Source organism: Notechis scutatus, chromosome 4 (assembly GCF_049901735.1).
Source record: "Notechis scutatus isolate UNSWTSFEM ecotype Mainland chromosome 4, rNotScu1.2, whole genome shotgun sequence".
NCBI lineage: Eukaryota > Metazoa > Chordata > Lepidosauria > Squamata > Elapidae > Notechis > Notechis scutatus.
Genome location: NC_142012.1, coordinates 64862764 through 64885284, shown reverse-complemented (window position 1 = coordinate 64885284; position 22521 = coordinate 64862764). Strand labels below are relative to the sequence as shown.

Sequence of the window (22521 nt, the reverse complement as noted above, 5' to 3'; positions counted from 1 at the left end):
ACAAAAGGAATCACATGCAAAAATAATCTACTCCCAATCTTGCTTAGATAATTGAATCTTCTTTTTGGCACTGGTTTTCTTCAGCATTCAAATATACAGTAACTTGGAATATAGCTATAGCTTGGGAAAAAGTTTTCATGAAAACTATCACTTCTGAGCAGGTGTATATAAAAAAATAGCAAATGAATGTCTTTACTAAAGTTGGTTATAACCAGAAATCAATTGAAATCGGCTTTGTAAATTGATTTCTTTTTTTCCATAGCTCAGCCCTGTACACCGCAAAGAGGAGAAAAAAATCTTCCATTTTCTGTCATTTTCCAGAACATCCAAATTTCTTGGGTTTTTTTTTTAATTGTAAAAGATATTTTACAGATAAAATTTCACCTATAGCTTCTGATTTCAGTCAAGGTATATACTTATTTTCAAAATCTGCGTTTGAATCTGATGCTTCCAAAGAGGACATGGTGAGCTTAGACATCTCTGAAGGAGCAGGGATGATGGAGATCGGCAGCCAACAGTAGATTCTGGCTGGCAAACTCTTTGGAGAAAGGTGAGATTGCCCACCTGTACTTTGAACAAGTGGTTCTTGTGGGTGGGCTGTAGGAACCATGGTTTTTGAAGTTAGCTAGAAGTTAAGCAGCTGAGAGTCAAGGAATTCCCACTAAGGTCACAGTTGCAATGTAGACTACATGGCCTTAAAGCTCAGCCAAGCCCATTTCTGAATAACTTTTAGAATGGCCATTTTTACTGCTCTTGAACATCAAGTTTTATGGCATTCACTAGGTATGTTTCCTTCAATCCTTAACAAAAGAAGTTTTATGTACGAGTTTAAGGACTTACAAAAATTATTTTGGGAGGCAATAAACAGCAAAAGGTGATTAGAGTGATATTCTGAGAAAAAAATTAGAAATGTTAATAAAGTATAGCAATCAGGAATCAAGATCATATAGAGGGAGACTCTATCTTTTAAATAAATATTATTGCAGTTTAAAATTGCATTGCACGATATTCTATTTTTCTGACCTTGTTTCCACAAGTAGCAAAGTATTAGAAATGTTTGTTTCTTACTGTATTACTAAAATAGTTTCAAATTATGATTCCAAATCAATTGAAAGAGCTCAAACAAAGGCAAAAAAATGGATATATTATTATAGTGGAACCATCAAATGAAGCCTTTAGGAGTGACTAAAGAGACATTCCAGTTTTGAGTTTGTTCAGAGGAACAAACATATGAGGTCAAACCCTTTTGTCTATATCTGCCACTTCCCAAGGGAAAGCAGAGTCTGGCAAGGTTCTTGTAATATAGGTGATCAACAATAAAATAAAACTTGGGCCTATTCATGAATGATTCTGGTTGCTTGCATCTGTCACCAAGATGTGTTTTCATTCAGTTTATTAAATCTCCCTATGTACTTAAAAATCAAATATATCATATTCTACAAGGATGGCAGGTAAAAAGTTGACATCAGGCCAACCTAATTTTAAATCCTGGTGACTACATACAGAATTTTCTTGGCAAGATTACAGAAATGATCTGCCACTACTTTGGTTAGCAATGTTATTTTCAATTTCTAATTCTATAGTACAATCCTGAGATTTTTCTAGTTGTTTCTTATTCAAGTACTAATTTGAATTTAGGTGTGATAAAGTATAAACTGGGACAATGGAAAATAATAGCAATAGCTATTTTTCTATCTTTTTCTATCATTTCTTTAAGCTAAGAAAAAAGGAGAAGGCAGCAAAACATTTTCTTCTAACATTCAGTTGCTGACTGAAAGAATGAGAAATTGTGTTTATATCTGTTTTGAAAGGCATTTATCTCTGGACAGACATATACACAATCATCTGTAGAAATTATCTGGTATAGTTAAATAACCAATTAAAACTGACAATTACCTTACTTACTAAAAGTCCTCATAATTTAGATATCCAAACAGACTGAAATATTACTTTTTTACTGATGCTTAAGTCGCATCCATCTATTATCTATTCAGGTAATCAACAAATAGAGTTGTCTTATTGGTGAGAAAGGAAGCATATAAATTTAATAAATACTTGTTTGTTAATGAGCCATTGTGCTCTCATATGTACCGTATTTGCCGGCGTATAAGACGACTGGGCGTATAAGACGACCCCCAACATTTCCACTCAAAATATAGAGTTTGTTATATACTCGCTGTATAAGACTACCCCTCTTCCACACACCTTCCACTTTTGCACTTTTTTTTTTTTTTGACGCACTTTTCTGCTTTGGACAATTTTGAAATGAGCTAATCCAATTTTGAACCAAGAATATGCAAATAGCTATGGAGTTTAGAAATGAGTTTTAAAAATATTTTTCATTGCTTACCATTAAGCGTAAAATATGTTGTAAAAAAAAATGAGAACACAGGAAACGTTCTCTTCTCAATACAGCTGATCTCTCTCTCTCTCTCTCTCTCTCTCTCTCTCTCTCTCTCTCTCACACACACACACACACACACACACACACACACAAAAAACCCGGACACTGAAAAGGCTGCCAAGGAACAGTATATTCAATGCCTTCTCTTTAATCAAGAAACAAGGAATTCCTTAGAATCTTTTTTTTTCCCCAAGTGGCCCTCTTTAAAAAAAAAAAAAATGGAGGTAACACTTTCATTCAAAAAGTCTTCCAGTATCTGGAGTCGCTCAGACATATTGAAGTGAGGCAGGAGAGTAAGTGAAATTTGAAATGATCCAGCTACCGTTTTCTTCCCCTCCGCCCGAAGGCCATTATCTCCACGTCAAAACGAACGAGGGGAGGCAAAGAAGCCAAACACGCTAAAAGGATCTCTTTATTTTCCTACACAAGGTCACACCTACTTTTCCGCATTCAAAGGACAACCTCTCCTCACGACCACCACACACACACACACACCCCAATACCCGCAAACAATGTTCTGGGCATTAATCACCATTGCTACATTAACCTGGTAAATTTATACCCTGCCTCCCCAGTGTTGCTTTGACGGCAGGATTTCACACAGCGGGCGCTCGCTCGCTCTCTTCTCCGCTCTCCCACCGTTCGCACATGTTGGAAGCACCGTAAAACCTGATAACCCACCCGGGGCTCCCCATCCTTAACCTACAGCCGCCCGCATGCAAAACCTGCGTGCAAAAAGAAAAAAAAAGAAAAAGTACGCCGCACGTGAGGATCTTCGAATCCTCTCCTCCCCACACCGCTAAGGAAGGAAGAGGGGAAAGGTTGCGCAGCGCGTGGCAGTGACACCCGCCACACACACACACACACACACACACACACACACCCCTCCCCCAGCCTCCTCCCGGCTGCAACTCAAGCTCAAGTGGGAGTCGAGAGTCCTCCCGGCGATAAGACGACCCCCCACTTGGAGGCATGTTTTTCAGGGCAAAAAAGTCGTCTTATACGCCGGCAAATACGGTATATGCATTTGAAGTGCAGAAATTTCTTCTCTTCACTGATACCAATTATCAAAGTATACACAGAAATGGGTTGTATTTCTTTTAAAACTGTATTATTGTATTTTTATTCAAACTGAGACTTAGACTTAGAATAACTTTGTCATGTTAAATGTATGCTAATCAGCATACATTAAAATGACATTTAATTGCATATAGTTCTCATAGGGTCATCACCTCCAATAAATACTATGTAACCATGACAGAATAAATCAAATAAATATAAAATTGTGCATACACCCACATATATTTTATGATACAGAGAAACAACACAGTCTAGTCCGGATGTATACATGTACATGGAGAGAAAAATGAATCTTGCAAATTTACTACATGGATGGCATACGGAACAAAACAGTTACAAAATCTGGTGACCCTGCTAGAAATACTTTGAAACCTTCCTTCCTAAGGGCAGCAAGACAAACATAATAACATAGTTAAATAAAAACAAAAATGAAACTAGAGACTTAATTCACACATCTGTAATTGTAATTAAAATAAAGTTTCCCAAAATTAATTTACAAAACTTAAATGTATTATTATTTACCATAAAACAACTATAAATGATCTGTTTTATCCTACTATATATCTTAGTATTTAAAGAAAATATTTATAAATGTTTTCCTATTTAGTTGAAGAAACTATATTTAAATCTCTTAATCATCCCAACTTCTTTACAGGCTTTTGTTCTTCATGTTATAATTGGATCCGCTTTTCCATACAGAAATAGTTTTAAATGCAAAATTATTTATTTATTCATCCATTATTTAATTTACATGGCTGCCTATATCAGAAAGTGATCTGGTAGTTAAGAAAACAAATACTCAAACAAATTCTCCTCAAAATACACACCCCAGGAAGGTATCAATTATTGCCAGTTGTTAACCCAATCCAGAAATAGGACTCTTCATAACTTTTGGGCCAAGAACCAAGTCTTGTGCCTTGCAAAAAGTTAGTAGAGTTGGAGAGAAGATGTTTTGTAGGCAGGCAGTAGAGAATAACACACCTTCTGTCTTCCAGGCAGCATTTCCGGCCTATTAAACCTGAAGAATGCCCATCTTGCCAGATGGCACTGGACAGGTATAAATATCTGGGAAAATATGGTCCCTCAGGTAACCTGCTCCAGGTTGTGTAATGTAACTAAAAAAAAAAAAACAACAATCCTCTGTGGTAAACATTAACCATTTTGTACAGAATCTGAGTAACCATCTTTTTTTAATTTTTGTTCACAGCGATATCATTCCAGGAGAGATTTCTATATGGGTAAATTAAAATACGTCAACATACGTTCTTCTAGTATTTGTTTCCTATGTGGGGAAAGCCAGGGAGATGGTCTGGAAGGGAAAATTCAGAAGCCGTTGCAAACACATAGTAAAAGCATTCCTTAAACCTTGCGTGATACTAAGAAACTTAGGCTGTTGATTTCTGGGCCCATTGAATAGCTGTCATCACACAAGTTTCATGCCCCTGGTGGAGACTGACTCTGAGGGAGAGGAGGAACGGCCGACAGGGAATGGGAGTGTGGCTCCAGAGGTTGTGGAGGAGGCTGGGGAAGGGCAGAGGCCAGCTGAGCAGTCAGAGGAGACTCAGGCCCATCCCCTATCCATCCTAAGGCACGCAGGGAGGAGAGAATTAGGGGAAAATGTGGTCTACTCAGGAGGAGAGGGCCTTAAACCTCTTCATGGGATGCAGGTGTGACAACTGAATAAGAGTTTGGATCTGCGGACTGGCAAACGCTGGAAACAAAGCGTGTTTTATTTTGGTCTGAAGTTATCTTGGTTGGCGTCCTTCCAACAGACTGTGCCTTGTTATCTCCTTGAATTTGGTAAATACTTCTCTTGTTCCATTGTGGAAATTTTGTCATTGTAGTTTGTTCAGTTTTTTTATTTCACCTCTACCTGCTCATTAAATTCGGACTGTATTGCTTTCTTTTGAAGACTATTTTTGAGTAAGTTTTATCTCCAACTGAGTATTATTGAACAGTGGGGCCAAATTGGAGGCATTAAAGGACATTTATTTACGTTTTTGATTTTGTTACATTTGTGTTACACTCTGGGTCATCACACATGTATTTCTCTTCTCATAGATGGACATGTCCTGAAAGCAGCACCTTCCACCGCTGCCAAGACTGCCCACCAATGGCCAGCGACCTTGCAGGCACCCAAATCAGAGGTGGCAAGACACCATCAACGAAGTTAGGCAAGCCACGGGCCTGCGCCCTGGAGATGCAGCTGACCATGCAAAATGGTGTTCAATGATCCGAAAAGCAGACCCTGCACTTATGAGAATACCCTAGGAAGAAAGTTTCTGGGCCATTTTAGATGTTCCAGAGTTAAATCCGAAAATGGGAGCCTGTGACTGTTACTAGGTACTGATGCCTAGTTTGTTTGTTTTATTTTGTGCCTTCAGATAAGTTTTTGACTGCTGGTGATTTCCTGAACTAGTCCCTGGGTAAGATTTTTTCCTAAGTGGTTGGTGATTGCCTGCTTCCTAGGAATGAGAGTGACTAGCTTAAAGTCACCCAGCAGGCCTTGTACCGCGCGCAGGACTAGAACTCACAGGCTCCTGATAATTACTAAACCAAATTGGTTGTCATGTTCATAGAACAGGTAATGACATTTTTCATACTTTCCCCATTTGAAACTTTCTGTCTATCAACAGCCATTCTTAAAAAAAGAAAAGACGAAGATTAAATGCTAGAATTTCTCTTCTTTTATATTCTTGGCATTAAAGGTTTTGAAATAGTGGCTTTTGACAATGATGGACAAAATTACATTAAAAAATTAAAATATCTTGCATTATTACCTTTACATTTTTTAATAGAATTTCTCAGAATAAAAATAGCTTTTAAAAAAATTCTTCTTTATATGACAGTGACAGCAAGCAAAACAACCAATTCTATTCCCAAAAGATTGAGGTAGTAAGGTAATGGCTTAAGAGACATATCAACAATTTTCTTAGCAAATATAGAAATGTAGCGCTTCTATACAATCTCTCCCTTTACTTTTTTTAAAAAATCTATCTTTATTTTTTTTCAAAAAAGTTAAAATACAAATCACCAAAACAAAATTTTTAAAGAAACAAAGAAAAACCACAAAAAAACCAAGACATTAAAAAGTCCAGATCAAATTGTTTCCCAGTTAAATGTGACAAATCCATTCCCCAATCTCCTTAAATCTACCTAAAGAAGGCCAATTTATCACTTATCCGCTAAGTCAGATTTCTGCTGTTATATAAGAATGCAGGCTTGAAGTTCAGGAAGGCATATGGAATCGACTCAGTTTTAAGTCGGTAAGGTCCATCAAATCACATTCCTTTTGTGGGTTTAATTTATATAGTTACTTGCCTGTGAATATTTTCTACAGCCTTTATCAATTCATCAAACCTTTTTAAAAAAGTTTTCAGCTAGGAATTACATGTTACCAAACATTGTCTTTTTTGAGAGTCAGCCTCATTCCCTTGCCTCTAATCTGATATGTTGTTCTATGTAGTAGATAAAGTGAGCAAAATAAGAAAATAGAGAAACAAGGAATATACAGTATGTTCTAAATACTTCAATACAAAATTAAAAGGAAGATTGAAAAAAATAAGCTCCAAACTTTTTATAAATTGATAAAATACAAAATCCCTGTAGTGAATGTTCAATGAAAATGAAAATAAAATAAAAGCACTATCAAGGAACACACTGTGATTTCCTTACAGAAAAGCAGGAGTTAATGAAAACAGCCAAATAAATTGAAGGAAAAAAGCAAAAAGAACAGATATGATCCAGCAAGAGGTAGAAATAAATCAGTATTCAACTAGCCAGTTAACTTTCAAAGATTAAAAAAAAAACCAAAGCAAACAAAGACTTTAAAAAATGAAGTTAAAAACCAGGGTTGCTTACAAGAATGGTCTTCTGAGATGAAAAAATGACTAAAAGGCCAGTGACATTCTAGCTGCTCCCACAGGAAACTGCAATCTTTAAGATTCCTCCTTCCGCGTGAGTCCATAGTAGCAAAATCAGCAGATTGTCAGCAAGATAGAAAATTTTTCCTACTGGTCAGCAGCCATCTTGGAGAACCAAATCACCATCTCTCCTGGAATTCAAGATTTAATACTGACTGGATTCATAAAACTTGTGGTGCTATTTGTTTTCTGGTTTATTGTATAATCCGGTATTGGCTGATTTCATACAATGTACTAAAGTAAACCATAAATGTGTCTGATGTATCCCAATGGCTAGATTTGTCAAAAATTAAGCAAACTAGTATATTATAATTTGACAGTGCAGTGTATGAACAGGTTCTCTGAATCACTACTTCAGTGAATTACAGAAAAGTGTTTTAAGTAAGGTGGTTGTCTTGTACTTTATTGTTTGTTTATAATTCCTATAATTCCTATTATAATTTTTCCCATAAAAGGAGAACTAACAGGCAGCTTTACAAAGCTGTATTGTTTCAAATTTCACTAGAAAAACCCAATTGCTGCACTCTTCTTGGAAAAAGCACTCAAGTTACCATTGTAATTCTGTTCCCAAAGCCTGAGAATTTACTGGATGTTCCTTTGTTTTATATAAAGGCCTACTCTACAATCAAGAATACTGTTGTTACAATTAATCTTCCTAAAATAACAGATCACTTCATTAGTAACAATGGCAGAATGAGGATTCAGCTTTATTCACAATTAAGAAATTTTAGGCAAGCATGTAAAAAAAGAAAATCATATGATAAATTTCTTCATGGATATTGTTTTGTCAAAGCTGTGTCAAATTAAGTGCAGAATACTTACTAACAGGTGAAGGCTATACTATCAACTTTTCCTTGAACTGTCCAACTTTGCCCTGCCCCTTAACTCTATAATGCTTGGTGACAGCTGCTTTACAAACCCCAATGTCTTATTTTCATTTTTGTCAGCTCAGTAAGAGTATCATTTTTGTGATTTTTATGGTACATGAGACGTAAGAGGAAGGACACAAAAGGAATACAACAATCAATTAGAGATTAGGAGAAAAAGAACAATACTAAACAATATTCTAGTGCCACTTTACAAAGCCTTAGTAAGACCACACTTGGAATACTGTGTCCAGTTCTGGTCAAAAAAGATGTTGAGATTCTAAAAAGAGTCAGAGCAACCAGAATGACTAGGGGACTGGAGATAAAACATACAAAGAATGGTTACAGGAATTGGGTACGTCTAATCTAATGAAAAGAAGGAATAGGGGAGATGATAGTCGTGTTCCAATATGTGAAGGGCTCCTACAAAGATGAGAGTCACACTATTTTACAGAGCACCAAAAGGCAAGGCAGGAAACAATGACTGAAAACTAACCAAGGAAAGAAGCAATCTAGAAATAAGGAGAAATTTACTAATCAACAAATGGAATAACTTGCCTTCAGAAGTTGTGGGTGCTCCATTACTAGAGGCTTTCAGGAAGGACTGGACAACCATTTATCTGAAATGATACAAGGCCTCCTGTTCAAGCAGGGGATTGGACTAGAAGACCTACAAGGTCCCTTCCAACTTGATTCTATTTTCTATATTCAGTATCAACGAAGGTTCAAAATTTTCAGCCAAACATGATCCAGGTCCACTAAGTTTAATTGTTTTTTTTAAAAAAAAACATGCTATATAAAGCTATTTTTTCAAAGATTGTACAGTACCTCTCTAAAACATGTCTTCAGTAAAATCACATGAAGCCGTAGTCATTCAACTAATAGCAGAGCAGTACATATTCAACAGATAAATCTACTCCAAGACGCTTCTGTACAGCAAGAGGAAGGGCAAAAGAAAATGTTGGGCTGAAGCCAATCTTTAGCTGGCTATGCCTCTCAAACAAGTAGTTTAAGAAAACTTGGTAGAGAATAAATTATAATTCATATGTACCGTATATGGATTACATTTATTTTTCATCACAATTAAGCATAAGATGAAAAGTATTAAGAATTTGATTCTTCTTTAACACATATACTGTCCATCGGTAGTGGGACCCTACCTGTTCCACTATAGGTTCGGTGATCGCATGTGCATGCGCACACCTAACACGCGTACACCTAATATGCACGCGCAGCTTTCCCCACACCCGCTGAGGCCTGCAGTGCCAATCATCTGAGAGGATAAAGAAGAGAAAACCGCAGGGGCATGTGCAGGGGTGTGATTCAATTTTTTTTTAACAATTGGTTCTGTGGGCGTGGTTTAGTTGGTGGGTGTGGCTTGGTGGTCATGTGACTGGCTGGGCGTGGCCAGCTCAACATCCCTCACATTAAGGCATGCATCTCCTCGCCTGGCCTCTCATGACTGCGGGGATGCTGCAACAGTCGTAAGTGTGAAAATTGGTCATAAGTCACTTTTTTCAGTGCCATTGTAACTTTGAATGGTCACTCCACACAACAAAGTACCAGCAAAGGAGGGGGAAAAAACTCCAAAGAAGTTCCAGAGACAGGAAGTCTAGTCCTGCCAAGAATGTAATAAGGGTTAACGGAGCTTCTGTAAGCAACACCAGAATGTTTCCTTACTGCCTTCCTTACAGGATTAGGCCTGTAATTTCTTCTAACAACCGGTTCTCCAAACTGCTTAGAACGTTAACAACCGGTTCTAGCGAATAAGTGCGAACCTGTAGAATCCCACCTCTGGGCATGTGGGAGGGCCGATCCTGTGCTTTTCTCTTCTTTCTCTCTCAGCTGATTGTGGGAGGCTAACCGGTCCGAATCAGTAGCATACTACCACTGCTGTCCATCTTCCAAAACATGTCTATATATTAAATTGTACAATGATTGCCCTAATATTCTTTGAATCATGTAGAATAAGAATGTTCCACAGATCAATTTATCATACAACATGGCTTCCTTAGCTAAGATGCAAGATACAATCTCTTTCTAGATGACAAAACTGTAATTCTTCTTTTTACTATTATTTATTCTGTTCTTATAGGAAAGTAGCACAGCTGGCCCCTTTACTTAGCAAGCTGAAAGAACCTAGTGTGTTTCTTTAATTTTCAAAATACATCATATTTAAGAATCAATGAGGAAACCAAATTATGTTAGCTACTGGATAATGAAGATCATTAATTTTAGCTTGCAAAATATACCAACTATTAAGCAACTGTTCATCCTAAAGGCTTATTGCTGCAATGGTAAAATTACATTCATTAATAGAGATTGTTACACTGAATCAGCTGCATTTCTCGTGTCCCACCGACATCATAAATGCAAACCGGTTCCAACTTCATGATTCAAAATATTCTTTCCTATAAATGTAAGAATTTATAAATCAATAAATGAATATAGTACATGATCTATGGCTTAGTCAAAAATTAGATCAAAGATGAAAATGTTCTCTCCTATGCAGAGATATTTTACTTGAATCAAGTAGAATAAGAATGTTCCATAGATCAATTTATTTAGTCCTCAACTTAAAAACCACCATGGAGCCAAAATGTTCCACTGTTAAGTGAGACAGTTGTTAAGTAAGTTTTGCCCCATTTTACAACTTTTTTTTGCCACAATTGTTAAGTGAATCACTGCAGTTAAGTTAGCAATATGGTTGTTAAGCTAAACTAGTTTCTCTTTTGACTTTGCTTGTCAGAAGGTCAGAAAAGGTGAAAACTGCAACTGTCATAAATATGAATCAGTTGCCAAACATCTGAATTTTGATCATGCGACCATGAGATGCTACAAGTTATAAATGTGAAAAACGATCGTGCCATTGTAACTTTGAACGGTCACTAAATGAACTATATTATAAGTCCAGGACTTCCTGTAATAGGACCAAGAGAAGTACACTGACACATAGACACTGATAAAACTCAACACCAGCCACATGCCTGGGTTTGAACCTTGACTGAAAAAAATGAATCCATTTTCTGAAGGATCCTCTGTAACAGAATTGTTTAGATAAAGCCCTAGATATTCACTCTATATGTTCATATCTACCAATTCTTTCTTTTCTTTTTGAAGGTCTAAGTGTCAAAACCTCTGAATTGTATATGTGCTTCCACAGGAAGCTAATAGAAAAAAGGTGTTTAGTTTAGCATTATTTGAGTGACAGGCCCAATCGCTCAGTCAGTCATAATTGGCAGCCTCTGTTTTGTAGCGATTCTGCTTTATTGCATGGATCAAGATCTCGGCTTACCATAAAACCCGAGATGAATGTGAATATGGACTACAAAAATGTTGAATGCATAGCCCTGTGTTGAATGCAGATAGAAGTTAGTGCAAGAATTTTTTACATATCATGGACCCTATCAAGAACATTTATTCATGAAAAGGGCCATTTCCATGCAAATCACTCAACTCTAAAACATGATTCTGGCAACTTGAATTATTTTCATGACAATACTTGATGTACATACTTTAACTAATCTGCTTTCTTTAATTCAATATCTGTTTAACTTACATTTCCCATTCTGTAGTCACCATTACCAAACTTTCTAACTGTAATATTACTAATCAAGCATACAAAGAATAAATAATATGCTTTCAATTCATATATTAAATTTAAAACAGAAAATAAAAAAAGATAATTCTTAGGAATATAAGTATTGAAGCCATATTACATTTGGAGTTCTAATATGTTTCATACAAACCACTCCCCATACTCTGCTGCTACTACCCATTTGTACATTACAAAGCTATTTTTAGTGGCTGTGGTTTATTAGGCACAGATGGCAAAAGTCAATTCCAATAAGAGTAAAGACATAAGACAAACTAATGATGCATAGCCATATCCACTGAATAACCTATGGCAACTTTAAGAAAGATTATGGATTTACAGAAAGACAGTAAAGGCAAGACAAAATAGTTATCTGCTTTACCTGAGCTTACAAGGCCAGCCTAAAGACTAGCATATTAATACTTTTCTATCTTTGAAATATCCAGCAGTTTAACCAGCTTCTCTCTGCTAAACGCTATCCATGGATAAATAAAATAAAACTACGTAACATATTTTCTTACTTGCTTGTTAAGTCATCCATCTTAAAAATTATTCTAAATTATCACCCAGTCTCTTGACACCCAATTAAATTAGTTTAAGAATCATTAAAACATGGAATTGTTGATAAAGTATTCTATAAGATTCCAAATTATTTATCAAAAATATAATATTTCTAGATAAATACATGGATTGGGGGGTGTTGTTTTCAAAAGTGCTACTTGTTTTACATTTTACAGAATCTCTTCTCTATTTTATCAATTCAGAAACAGCACTGCTGCTGAATGAACTGGGAATTTTATATTGCACGTCAAAAGCACAAAGCATTTGAAAAACTCTGCCAAGAAAAGCTGAGTTTTAGTATTTCACAAGTCTGTATCTGCTTTGCAGGCATTGATGGAAAGAGGGCATTCTCCTCCAATTTGTTTCTGAAGAGAAGAAAAGAGTCTATAGATAGATCTACCCTGCCAGAAAACAGCAGGCTTGGTTACTGCTGCTGTTCATTTTGTCATTTCCAATCATGGAATCAAAAGAGTCGTCACTAAGGCTAAAAATTTTTTTGATCTTATGGTTCCTTTTAAAGTATACATGATTTCTTTAGCCTGTAGGCAATTACAGGAAAGTGACACAACTGAGAATGTTAGCGGCTACAACTTCAGTTCAGAAAAGAAATAACTAAGAAGAATGATTACTTTAAAGAATTCTACAAGAATATAAAAGAACTGTGACTAGAATTTTAATCATTCACAAAGCAGTTAAATATTGTGGGATTTTATTTATTTTATTTTATTTATTTATTTTGATTTGTCAATCACTTACAAGATAATAGGTATAAGTATAAACATGAGTAAGAATATAGGAAATAGGCACAAATAAATGGAGACAATAGGAAAGGGACGGAAGATACCTACAGACCTCTTAGGAATGGGTTGAGGTCAATAGTGAATAGTTTAATGTTAAAGAAGTGGGGGTTAGAGGCTGTAACAATAGGTAGTGCATTCTAGGCATTGACCACTCTGTTGCTGAAGTCGTACTTTCTGCAATCAAGTTTGAAGCAGTTAAAATTGATTTTGTATCTCTTGTGTGCTCTTGTATTGTTGCGATTGAAGCTGAAGTAGTCATTGACTGGTAGGACATTGTAGCAGATAATTTTGTGTACTATGCTTAAGTACACAAAAATCCAACCATAGTGGTGTAGTTCAAGGTTGTCCAAGCCCAAAATTTCAAGCCTGGTGATATAGGGTATTCTGTTGCAAGCAGAGGAGTGGAGGACTCTTCTCGTGAAATATTTCTGGACTCGCTCAATTGTATTGATGTCCGATATATAGTGCAGATTCCAGACAGATGAGCTGTATTCGAGTATTGGTCTAGCAAAGGTTTTGAATACTCTAGTTAGCAATTCTATATTACAATGTGCATGCTACAATTTGCATGTTACAATAACAGCAAATAATATAGCAACATCTGTGCTGATGTATGGGTCACTTTGATTCAAGGAGTCTTAAAATTTCAGGAACTTATTTTTCAGACTGAAATCCATGCGCAGGGAAAACTACTAGGGCCAACACTTATGGTTTTTGGAAAGAATGCAAAAAGTTCTTTATGAAAGTGAGGCCAAAAATATAGAATCAAGGATTTTAAGGAGCAAACTTAGGGGCTTCAATTTTGCAGTTATGAGAGGGGCCTGGGAGCCATAAAAGAGATACTGTTTTAAAATCCCTACTCAAAACATTCTTCTATCATCAGAGGCCGTTTGAAATAATAAAGAAAGCCCTTTCGGAATCTATGTTTGAGAAGACAGCTGATGGGAGGATTCCTCTAAAAAAATGCCTCCATTAGCTTAGAAACCATTCTAGAGTGAAAAAAGGTATAGTATACTGAGTTGCATAGTATACCAAACAAAAAACGTTTTCCTTTTACTCAGTCTTGTCCAGAAAAACACCATCTTACTTGTCAACATAGGGAAGAATTTTCAAAAAATCCCAAATTTTAAATGCATTCTCTTCTATTCCTCCAAGCTGGTATCTTCTAGATTTTGTAAAGTTCAAACCTCATAAATCTACAGTAAAGCAGCATAAAGAATGGAATGCCCATTGATCTGGTGGGTAATTATATTCTATTGTATAGTGAACATTGATAGTTGTATATTTCTGCTGATTATTTTATTGCCATCTCATAGTATTATTTCTTTTGTTTATCATGATGATGGTGTTTTATTTGTTGACTTGATCAACATACTGGAAGGGAAATCATAAAGTCAACAAGATTTTGTGTTTCTAGCAATGTCTCCTTAGAAAAGCTTCCTTTAAACTTAAAACCACTCTTACAATAATGCAGTACTTGTTAAGTTTTGCGAAACAATTAGCGATAGAAGTTTGATACAAAACAAAGTTTGGGCTTTTTGGCCAACATAAATATTGGGTTTGTAGGAGACCAGGACCCCAAAACAATTGTGAAAATTGGGTGCTCAGGGATGGGCTTTAAGAAACCGATGTGAACATGGTTGGAATCAACTTTATATGAACTGTCTTTTCCAAACTTTCTATCACTTACAACAAACAACAACAAACAGGAATTCATTCAGTTTATAAATCAAAGATGAAGTATTTAAACCTTTCAGTGAGATGTTTTGCCCATCTGAAATTTCATTTGATGGTTTTCTACACAAACATATGTGTGGCATGCATGATGATTAAGAGCAAAGCATTCAGAGAGGACAATTTTAAACAGCCAAATTAGTACCAAGTAAAAGAGTTAAATAGCCCTACTTTTCTACTGTTAATTGGATTATAGTTTGGAATGCTTTCAATGTGTTTGCATACATTATACTAAGTCATACCAGCAGTTGGTGGGTTCAGATATGTGAACCCCAAAACAAACCATTGGGATTTATAAACCATGATTTATGGATTACTATATGCTGCACAAATTCAGTCAGTGGTACTTATTTCATGATCAAGTGATTTAGCATACTATCACTTAGCCCGCGATCCATCCATCTCATCACTTAGCATGACATCAGCAGGGAAGAAAGAGGCTCTTTGCTGGATGACAGTTAAATATTAAAATCTAATCTAGATTATTATTAAGCCTGTGTGAAGCTTAGATTTGCTTTGTTTTGTTCCCCAAAACTCCATACTGCTTCTTATCATGTCCATTATTTAAAAATGATAAAAAGAAATGTCTGTATACATGCTGTGCTTGAACAGAAATCTCATTTGCTTTTGCGAAAGATGAAGGATTCTAAGAAAAAGTTGTAAAAAAAAGAATGTTGCAGCTTTTTCATAACATTCTTCAGCTCTTGGGAAAGTTGGAGTCTTCCCAGCTTTGCAAGAAACAACTTGAGGGCCCATCAGGTACACAAAGCAAAAAAATCCTGATAGCCAGTTACTAAAGAAGCAAAAAGTCCACTTTGCAGAGTCCCTGGATATACTATATATCAGTTTTGTATTAGCTTTAAAGAGATGCCTTGCTCCATCTTTTCTCAAGAAATCAACAGTCCTTGGAAGTTTGTGCAGCCCTACCAAATACTGTTTATCCTTTAAATCCTATATTTTCCTCTGTTTCTATCTAAGATAGGTTTTGTGTCCAGAGTGTTAAACTACTTCCATAAAAGTGGGAAAAAAAGATTCAAACAGGTTTCACACAATATTTTTTGGAGTGAACTTGTTTTAGTGGATATAATATCAATTATCCACTTAGGAAATCCAATGCCAATCTAATAAACCAGGAAAAGTTACAACAAATCTTAAATAAGGTTATGAATAGTTATTACTGAACTGCTCTCAATTCCCTTCTATTGTGTTCTAAATCACTTTTGGAAAGCTGACTCAATGAGCCAAAAGTTGGACTCATGATGTGATACATAAATCAATCTTGTCCGTTAATTCCTGAGTTAAGCCTTTAAATACTGCTTTTCACATTAAAAGAACTCGTCAAAGGCTTTTCCTTTATTTTACAAAATGCATGCTTGAAATACAATTTACCACTCTGAAAGAAAACCTAAATAATCACTGCACTTGAATGAAGTTAAACTGCATAAGCAGGATACAACAGCACCCAGCAGGAAAAACAATAGGGAAAATAACATTTCAAATATTGAGTGTTATTAGAGGCAGAATTTAAATCATTTCCAAAATAACCATTTTAAATTAGCACAGTCTCTCCCATTGGAGGCATCTCAGAAATATTATATTGCTAAGGTCAGTATTTGCAACCAGAAAGAGCCAAGAATTGGAGCAGAACACATCTACAAGCCACAAAGTGGTAGAAAGATTGAATTAGTCACACTGACAATCACCATTTCTTATTGCTGAAACAATCATATTTTTCTATTTGAATGGTTTTTAAAGACAAGATTTACAATAAATCCAGGTATTAGTAAGTATGAATAAGACTATTTTTTTTGTGATGTGGGATCAATGTCTTTAACAACTTCATGATAATGAGAAATTAAACAAGTGATATATCAAACTATACCTGTTGAATTTAGATGGGGAAGTTATAGTGTTAAAAAACATAGGTTAGGAACAGATCATCAAGGAGGAAATCTATGTAGCCACTTACAGTTGACACCAACTTGATAGCATACAATCAAACAATCTATTTGTTATGGGTTAATATAGTAATAAAATATTTTTGGTATATTTGTTTCTACAATTGATAGATTTTGAGTTTTTATCAGAAGATGAGTTAATATCATTAGAATAAATGTTTACTCATTTATTGACCTAATGCATTTCAAAGACAGTTATTCTATTTTTTCAGTGAATGACTGTGTCACAGAAAGTTATAAAAATATTTATAGAACATCATTATGAGCCATTCCATACCAGATTTATGCCCCACTGACATTAGCTGGGCTTAAGTAAAAGTATAATAACTACCACAGCTTTTACAGTTCTAATTCCAGTTAAATAATTTAAGGAGGTAAAGGGATTATTTAAACAAAAGTTGGAAGAAGTTTCCTCCAGTACTTTTTTCAAAAATTTTAAAAAATCAGATATCTTCAAGATTATCTATAATAAAGATATTAGCAATCATCATGCAAGAAATATGATTTCATATACATTTAGAAGCAAAACAGCCTAACACCTAGATGAACACATAATTCTCATGAAATAATGCAAAAAAAAACCCATCCTGAAGTAATTGTGTACATTTATGATGAAACATCAAGTTAATTCTAATTCTCCACTATAACATCCAACATTTGTAAATTAGACAGTGTTTGATTTCACCCTTCTTCACATCAACATTAAAACTTTTGAATTACTACACCATTTCTATGCTATTAAAATTTATATACACATCAATCTCTGGCCAATTGCTCTTGGTCTTCCAAACATCACATCAGCTCAGAATAAACAGAATGGAAAGCATGTAACTTCCAAGTTCTCAAAAGCATACTTTTAACAAAGTATCTTAACTGAGTTTTAATATTATGTTTACTCCTTATGTTCAGCTATGGTTGTTGCCCAGGCATTGATAAAACTACTGAAGGAATTTGCTAATATTTTAACCATATTGTTTCTTTTTATAAATAAGAATGCTTAGTGACAAAATATTAGCACCTTAAGAAGTACAAACCATTCTTTTTTAATTATCTGTAAAAATATGGTAGATCAGTGTTTGCTAATATTTGTAATTTATGAACACTATTATTTATAAGAGAGTGTGATAGATTAAAACCCCACTTTAATATTTTTGTCTGATAGAAATAAGTGCAAACTATCACAAAGTTTGTGATGACTGAGGTAACAATCAATGCATGCAATTATCACTCCAACAGGAAATATGTACTCATTACATGCCAGACTAAGTAACAACATCCATTTGAACATTTTAAAAACAACAACAGATGAACAAAAACAAACACCAATATACTAATTTGGTCCTCAGATGCATTTTTCACTGAATTCACTGTCTCCTGGTAGCAAGCAGAAAATCAAAGTGACAGTCCTAGAAATTAATAAGTAAAGGACATACTCAATAGCAGAGCAAGTTTCCAATTAATATTTCACATTCTGCAACCAACCAACTAAAAAAACGGCTAGAAAAATTATTTCCTCAAAATGCACACCATTTTCCATGACTATAAACTTGAGATACCATGCCTAGATGTATATTCATCATCATGATCACATCCCTGTTTCTCGTATTTTCTTTCATATAATAAATATCTTCTGCCTTTTTGTAGCTACCAGGATTGGTCAAAATCCTCAGTTGAACTTTCCCCAAAACAAAGATTCTGAATTGATGCAGTCTTGAGCTCATGACAACCTATGAAGCAGAAACCAAAGTGATGGCTGGAAGATTCAGAAATACCAACTGAAATGCCAAGGGAGTCCAATCTAGAGATGTTCAAGAAACGTGAGAAAACTCTCTTAAGAAAATATCAGTGTCTCAAGGGCAGAAATTACCATCAGTGTGCAATAGGCTATGGAATCTCTACATCTTCAAGGTATTGAATGAAAAAATACATTAATCATTTTTGTGAATGCATCATTATGATTCATAGTATATATAAATAATACAACAAACAAGCTTCTTCTCCAAGTACAGCTTAGAAAAAACTATGAAGACAATGTTAGGGCTAAGGGCTGGTATTTTTAAAAAAGAAAACCAGAAACATCAATTCCTTCCAAAGAACTATTTTCAAAAGAACACAGGACATACAATTCAGCCAGAATAAAGTGTTACTATAATAAATATTATTTTCTTCACAGAATGTATTCAGTCTGAGGCAACATCCAATGCAAACATCTGTGGGCATACATGTCAATGTATAATTAATTCCAATTAAACACGTATAGGCTCAGGTTTCACAAGTTATGCCTTCAAACACTATTAATGTAACCCCAGTTTTAATCTAGTATAAAAATGGGAAAACACTTCCTTTTCTTTTCAGTAGCTGCATTGTCCTTAGCACTTTTAAAAGTATACAATACAGTGTACTTAATATGCCTGATTAAAAGAAGAAGCAGCAAGCAGATAGGAAATGGCTTACTGTGCTTCCCAATTCCAATTCACAACAGTTTTTGTATCCCATCACAATTCTGTCGTTCACTGAGAAGCATTTTACACAATGACTGAACTTCTTGGCTTTGACCCTTCTAAACAGGCCAAATTAGAAACGGGAAAGAAAAGATACAGTGACTGTTCAGCACTAGAGCTATAACCCTGTTGCATGCATGATGCTGCTTTCAACTTTCCTTACTTTTTTTCCATGAGGTTGAAACACTACAACCCACATTTAAACACAGGAGTCCTATGGCAGTAGAAAGTTGCCAATTATTATATATACACCATGATGGAACATGACAAACAGGCAGGCTCAAAAAAGCTTAACTCATTTCCATCAAAAGGGGTTGAAGTGTTCTTCTATCCCCTCTTCCTAGACTAACGAGGAAGAAAAAACTTTATTTTCCACCCTGAAAAACCATTGTTCTCCCTTACCAGTGGCCTATTTTTGCTTTGGTGGTCATGATTTTTGTAGCACAGAGATGCTAAATATTCTTTTCCATCCCTCCCCCATCTCCAACATTTTGCAGAAAGAAACCTCACCGAAGAACACAGGTTAAGCTTTGCGGCATAGTTTTCCATTCCCTGGACCTCAGAAAATGCATCTATGGCTTTTATTATACAGTACAGCTTCTCGCAAGCATGCAAAAAAAAAAAAAAGAAGAAGAAGAAATCTACTTTCCTCCCTCCCCTTTTCCTCGGTGCTATTGAACACCATCCCCATCCATCAAGGGTTTTTTATTCATTCCTGGACACCCAAGTCCTCCAAAGTAGCATTGTCTCTTTTCATCCCCCTCCCTGCTTTTTAAAGATTGCATTAAGCCCTAAGATCGATGCCTGCCTCCTTGATATATTACCCAGAGAAATATTATTTGGGGGGGGACAAGATGATGTACTTTTCCCACTCTGGGGGCGAGGCAACATCAATATAAAAGGGAACAACTTTTGGGCCGCCTCACTTTTCATTCTTTTTAAATAGTCCGAACCTCCTTGCTGTGGCCCAATGGGAAAAAAGTTGGTCGTTGCCTAGGGAGGACTAAATTTGGTCGTAAACGGACTCAGGCTGCAATATAGGATTGACCAAAGGGGGGTTGCGGGGAGGGAGGCGGGGAGGGGGACAGCCCTGTTAAGATTCATAAAGGAGAGAAGGAAAGGCAACCCCCCCAGCCATGCAGCCAAGGACTCAGGGGAGCAGCCTTGGGGGAAGGAGGGCAACCAAAAAAAGGGGGAGGGAGGGGAGGGGAGGCAAAAAAAGCACCCAGAAACCCCCCAAGCGGCCTCGCTCTCGCCTCACACTTACGTCTCGGAATTTGTTCCACTGCCCGACCTCCTTGTCGTACTGGGAGATGGTGGTGAGCCATTGCTGGTCGTCCAGGAAATTCCCGCTGTCTGACCTGCCGCCGGCTCCCGTCGCCGCTGCAGCGATCGACCCCGCCGCCGCCGCCGCCGCCACGGCTGGGTTGCACCAAGCGGCTGCCCACACGCAGGCGAAGGCTGCTACCTTCAACATCTGGGGTGGGGGTGGGGGCAGAGAGGAAACAAAAAGGGGGGTTTAGTGAGACACCCCCTCAAAAATACTACTATAGGCACCAAGAGAGGCCCGAGCCAGTTTTGGCCGGGGGGGGCAAGAGAGGTGGGGGGCTCTGCTAGGGTAGAGAAAGCGAAGCCAACGGGGAGCGGGAGCGGGGGGGGAGGCGGGAGAAGACGGCGAAGCCTCCTTTCTGAGGAGAGTCAGAAGAGTTCTGAGGGGGTTAGGGGAGAGTCATCTTTCCAAGGGGGAGGGAGGGGCGAAGGGGAAAAAAAAGCAATTAAAAATAAAAAAGGGCAGAAAAACCAGGCGGTCCATCATCACCTTGCTGGAAAAACCCCACCGATTTCCCGGACTCCACAGAGAAGGGAGTTCGCTCGCTTGCTGCTGCTGGTGGTGGTGCCGCCAATGGCAGCAGATGCTGCTTGAAGATGCTGCACCCGCCGCGAAGCCGTCCCCACTCGGCTCCTTTTGCGCCCAGCGTGCGCTCTCCCGGCCGCCGCCGCCTCGCAGGGCCCTCCTCCTCCTCCCCCCAGCCTGCCCGCCGCCCGCCTCTTCGGAGGCTGGCGCTGCACCTCGGAGCGGCAGGGCTGTCTCCCCTTGCCCGGAGGTGCGGGTGACGGTGCTGAGGCTATGAGGCGATTAGGCGGCGGGGCGGGGGGGGTGAAGAAAAAGGGGCCCGCTTGGCTGCTTTTATTTTGAAAGAGGAGCGGCTTTTTGGGTTGAGGAGAGGGTAACCTGAGAGAGTGGAGGGGGGAAGAAGCCCTTTCCCCGCCTTTTTCTTGCTCTTTTAGCCGGGGGCTGGAAAAGGGCAGGAGGAGGCAACAGCAACGACCCCTGCCAGAAAAGCCCTCAGGTGCCACCTCACGGGCCTTCCATTTATCAGGCTGGCATCAGACCTGGTGGGAGTGAGATGGGGAGGGGGGGGAACATGGACCCGTGTATGCCAAATAAGGCAGAGATGGCCCCTTCCTCGATTTTCTTTCTTTTTCTCTACTCCCCTTATTCTGTGGGGGGCATCTGGGAAGAAAATGCAAGAAGAGCTTTCTTTCAATGTTGTAGGAAGTTAGCACCCCACTAGTTTAATCCTAGAAAAATGAAACATCCTGGGAAATATTAAAAAGGCAGAATATTTCCCCCTAAAAAGAGTAAAGTAGAAACTCAGAGAAGCAGAAACTCAGCCCCCCCTCCAACCTTTGCTAATGGGTCCTTAAAGCCTCGGCCAGATCTTCTACATAAGAAAGGCCTCTACCCCATCTCATCACCTGGCCTGGGAAAATTTATCAGCCAACACTCGGGTGGAGCCATGTGGTCCAGACAAAGCCTACAAAGTTAGCTTAAGACCCCCGTCCCTGGAGTCTTAACAGGCAATGGGGTATATTTCTTACACAGGAATAGGAAACACCAAAGGTGAGGCCCAACAGAGGGTTATATAAGGGTCTCTCAGCATTTTGGTCTTTCTTCTTGATCTTCTCTTTTCACCTTGGAGCATATGATCATCCTTTTCACTCTGGGGCTCCAGGCCATGTGGTCCTCCTGTCCACCATTAAACTTTCCAAACAGCCTCCATGTTTCCAGTGTCTTTTTTCCCACTTGGAACTGAA

The 22521-nt window shown here is 37.5% G+C and overlaps 1 protein-coding gene across 1 annotated transcript in view; it reads right to left on the bottom strand.

The window, feature by feature from the left end:
- Window positions 1-21390, bottom strand: part of SPOCK3 (SPARC (osteonectin), cwcv and kazal like domains proteoglycan 3) — a 143157-nt gene extending 121767 nt beyond the window's left edge. Inside the window, exons 1-2 of the mRNA XM_026676605.2 lie at window positions 21242-21390; window positions 20690-20899 (exon numbers count right to left, since the gene is read on the bottom strand). Of these exons, the coding sequence (XP_026532390.1) occupies window positions 20690-20899 (210 nt within the window). The 5' untranslated portion in view covers window positions 21242-21390. The remainder of the gene's footprint in view (window positions 1-20689; window positions 20900-21241) is intronic.
- Between the last annotated feature and the right edge of the window lie 1131 nt (window positions 21391-22521).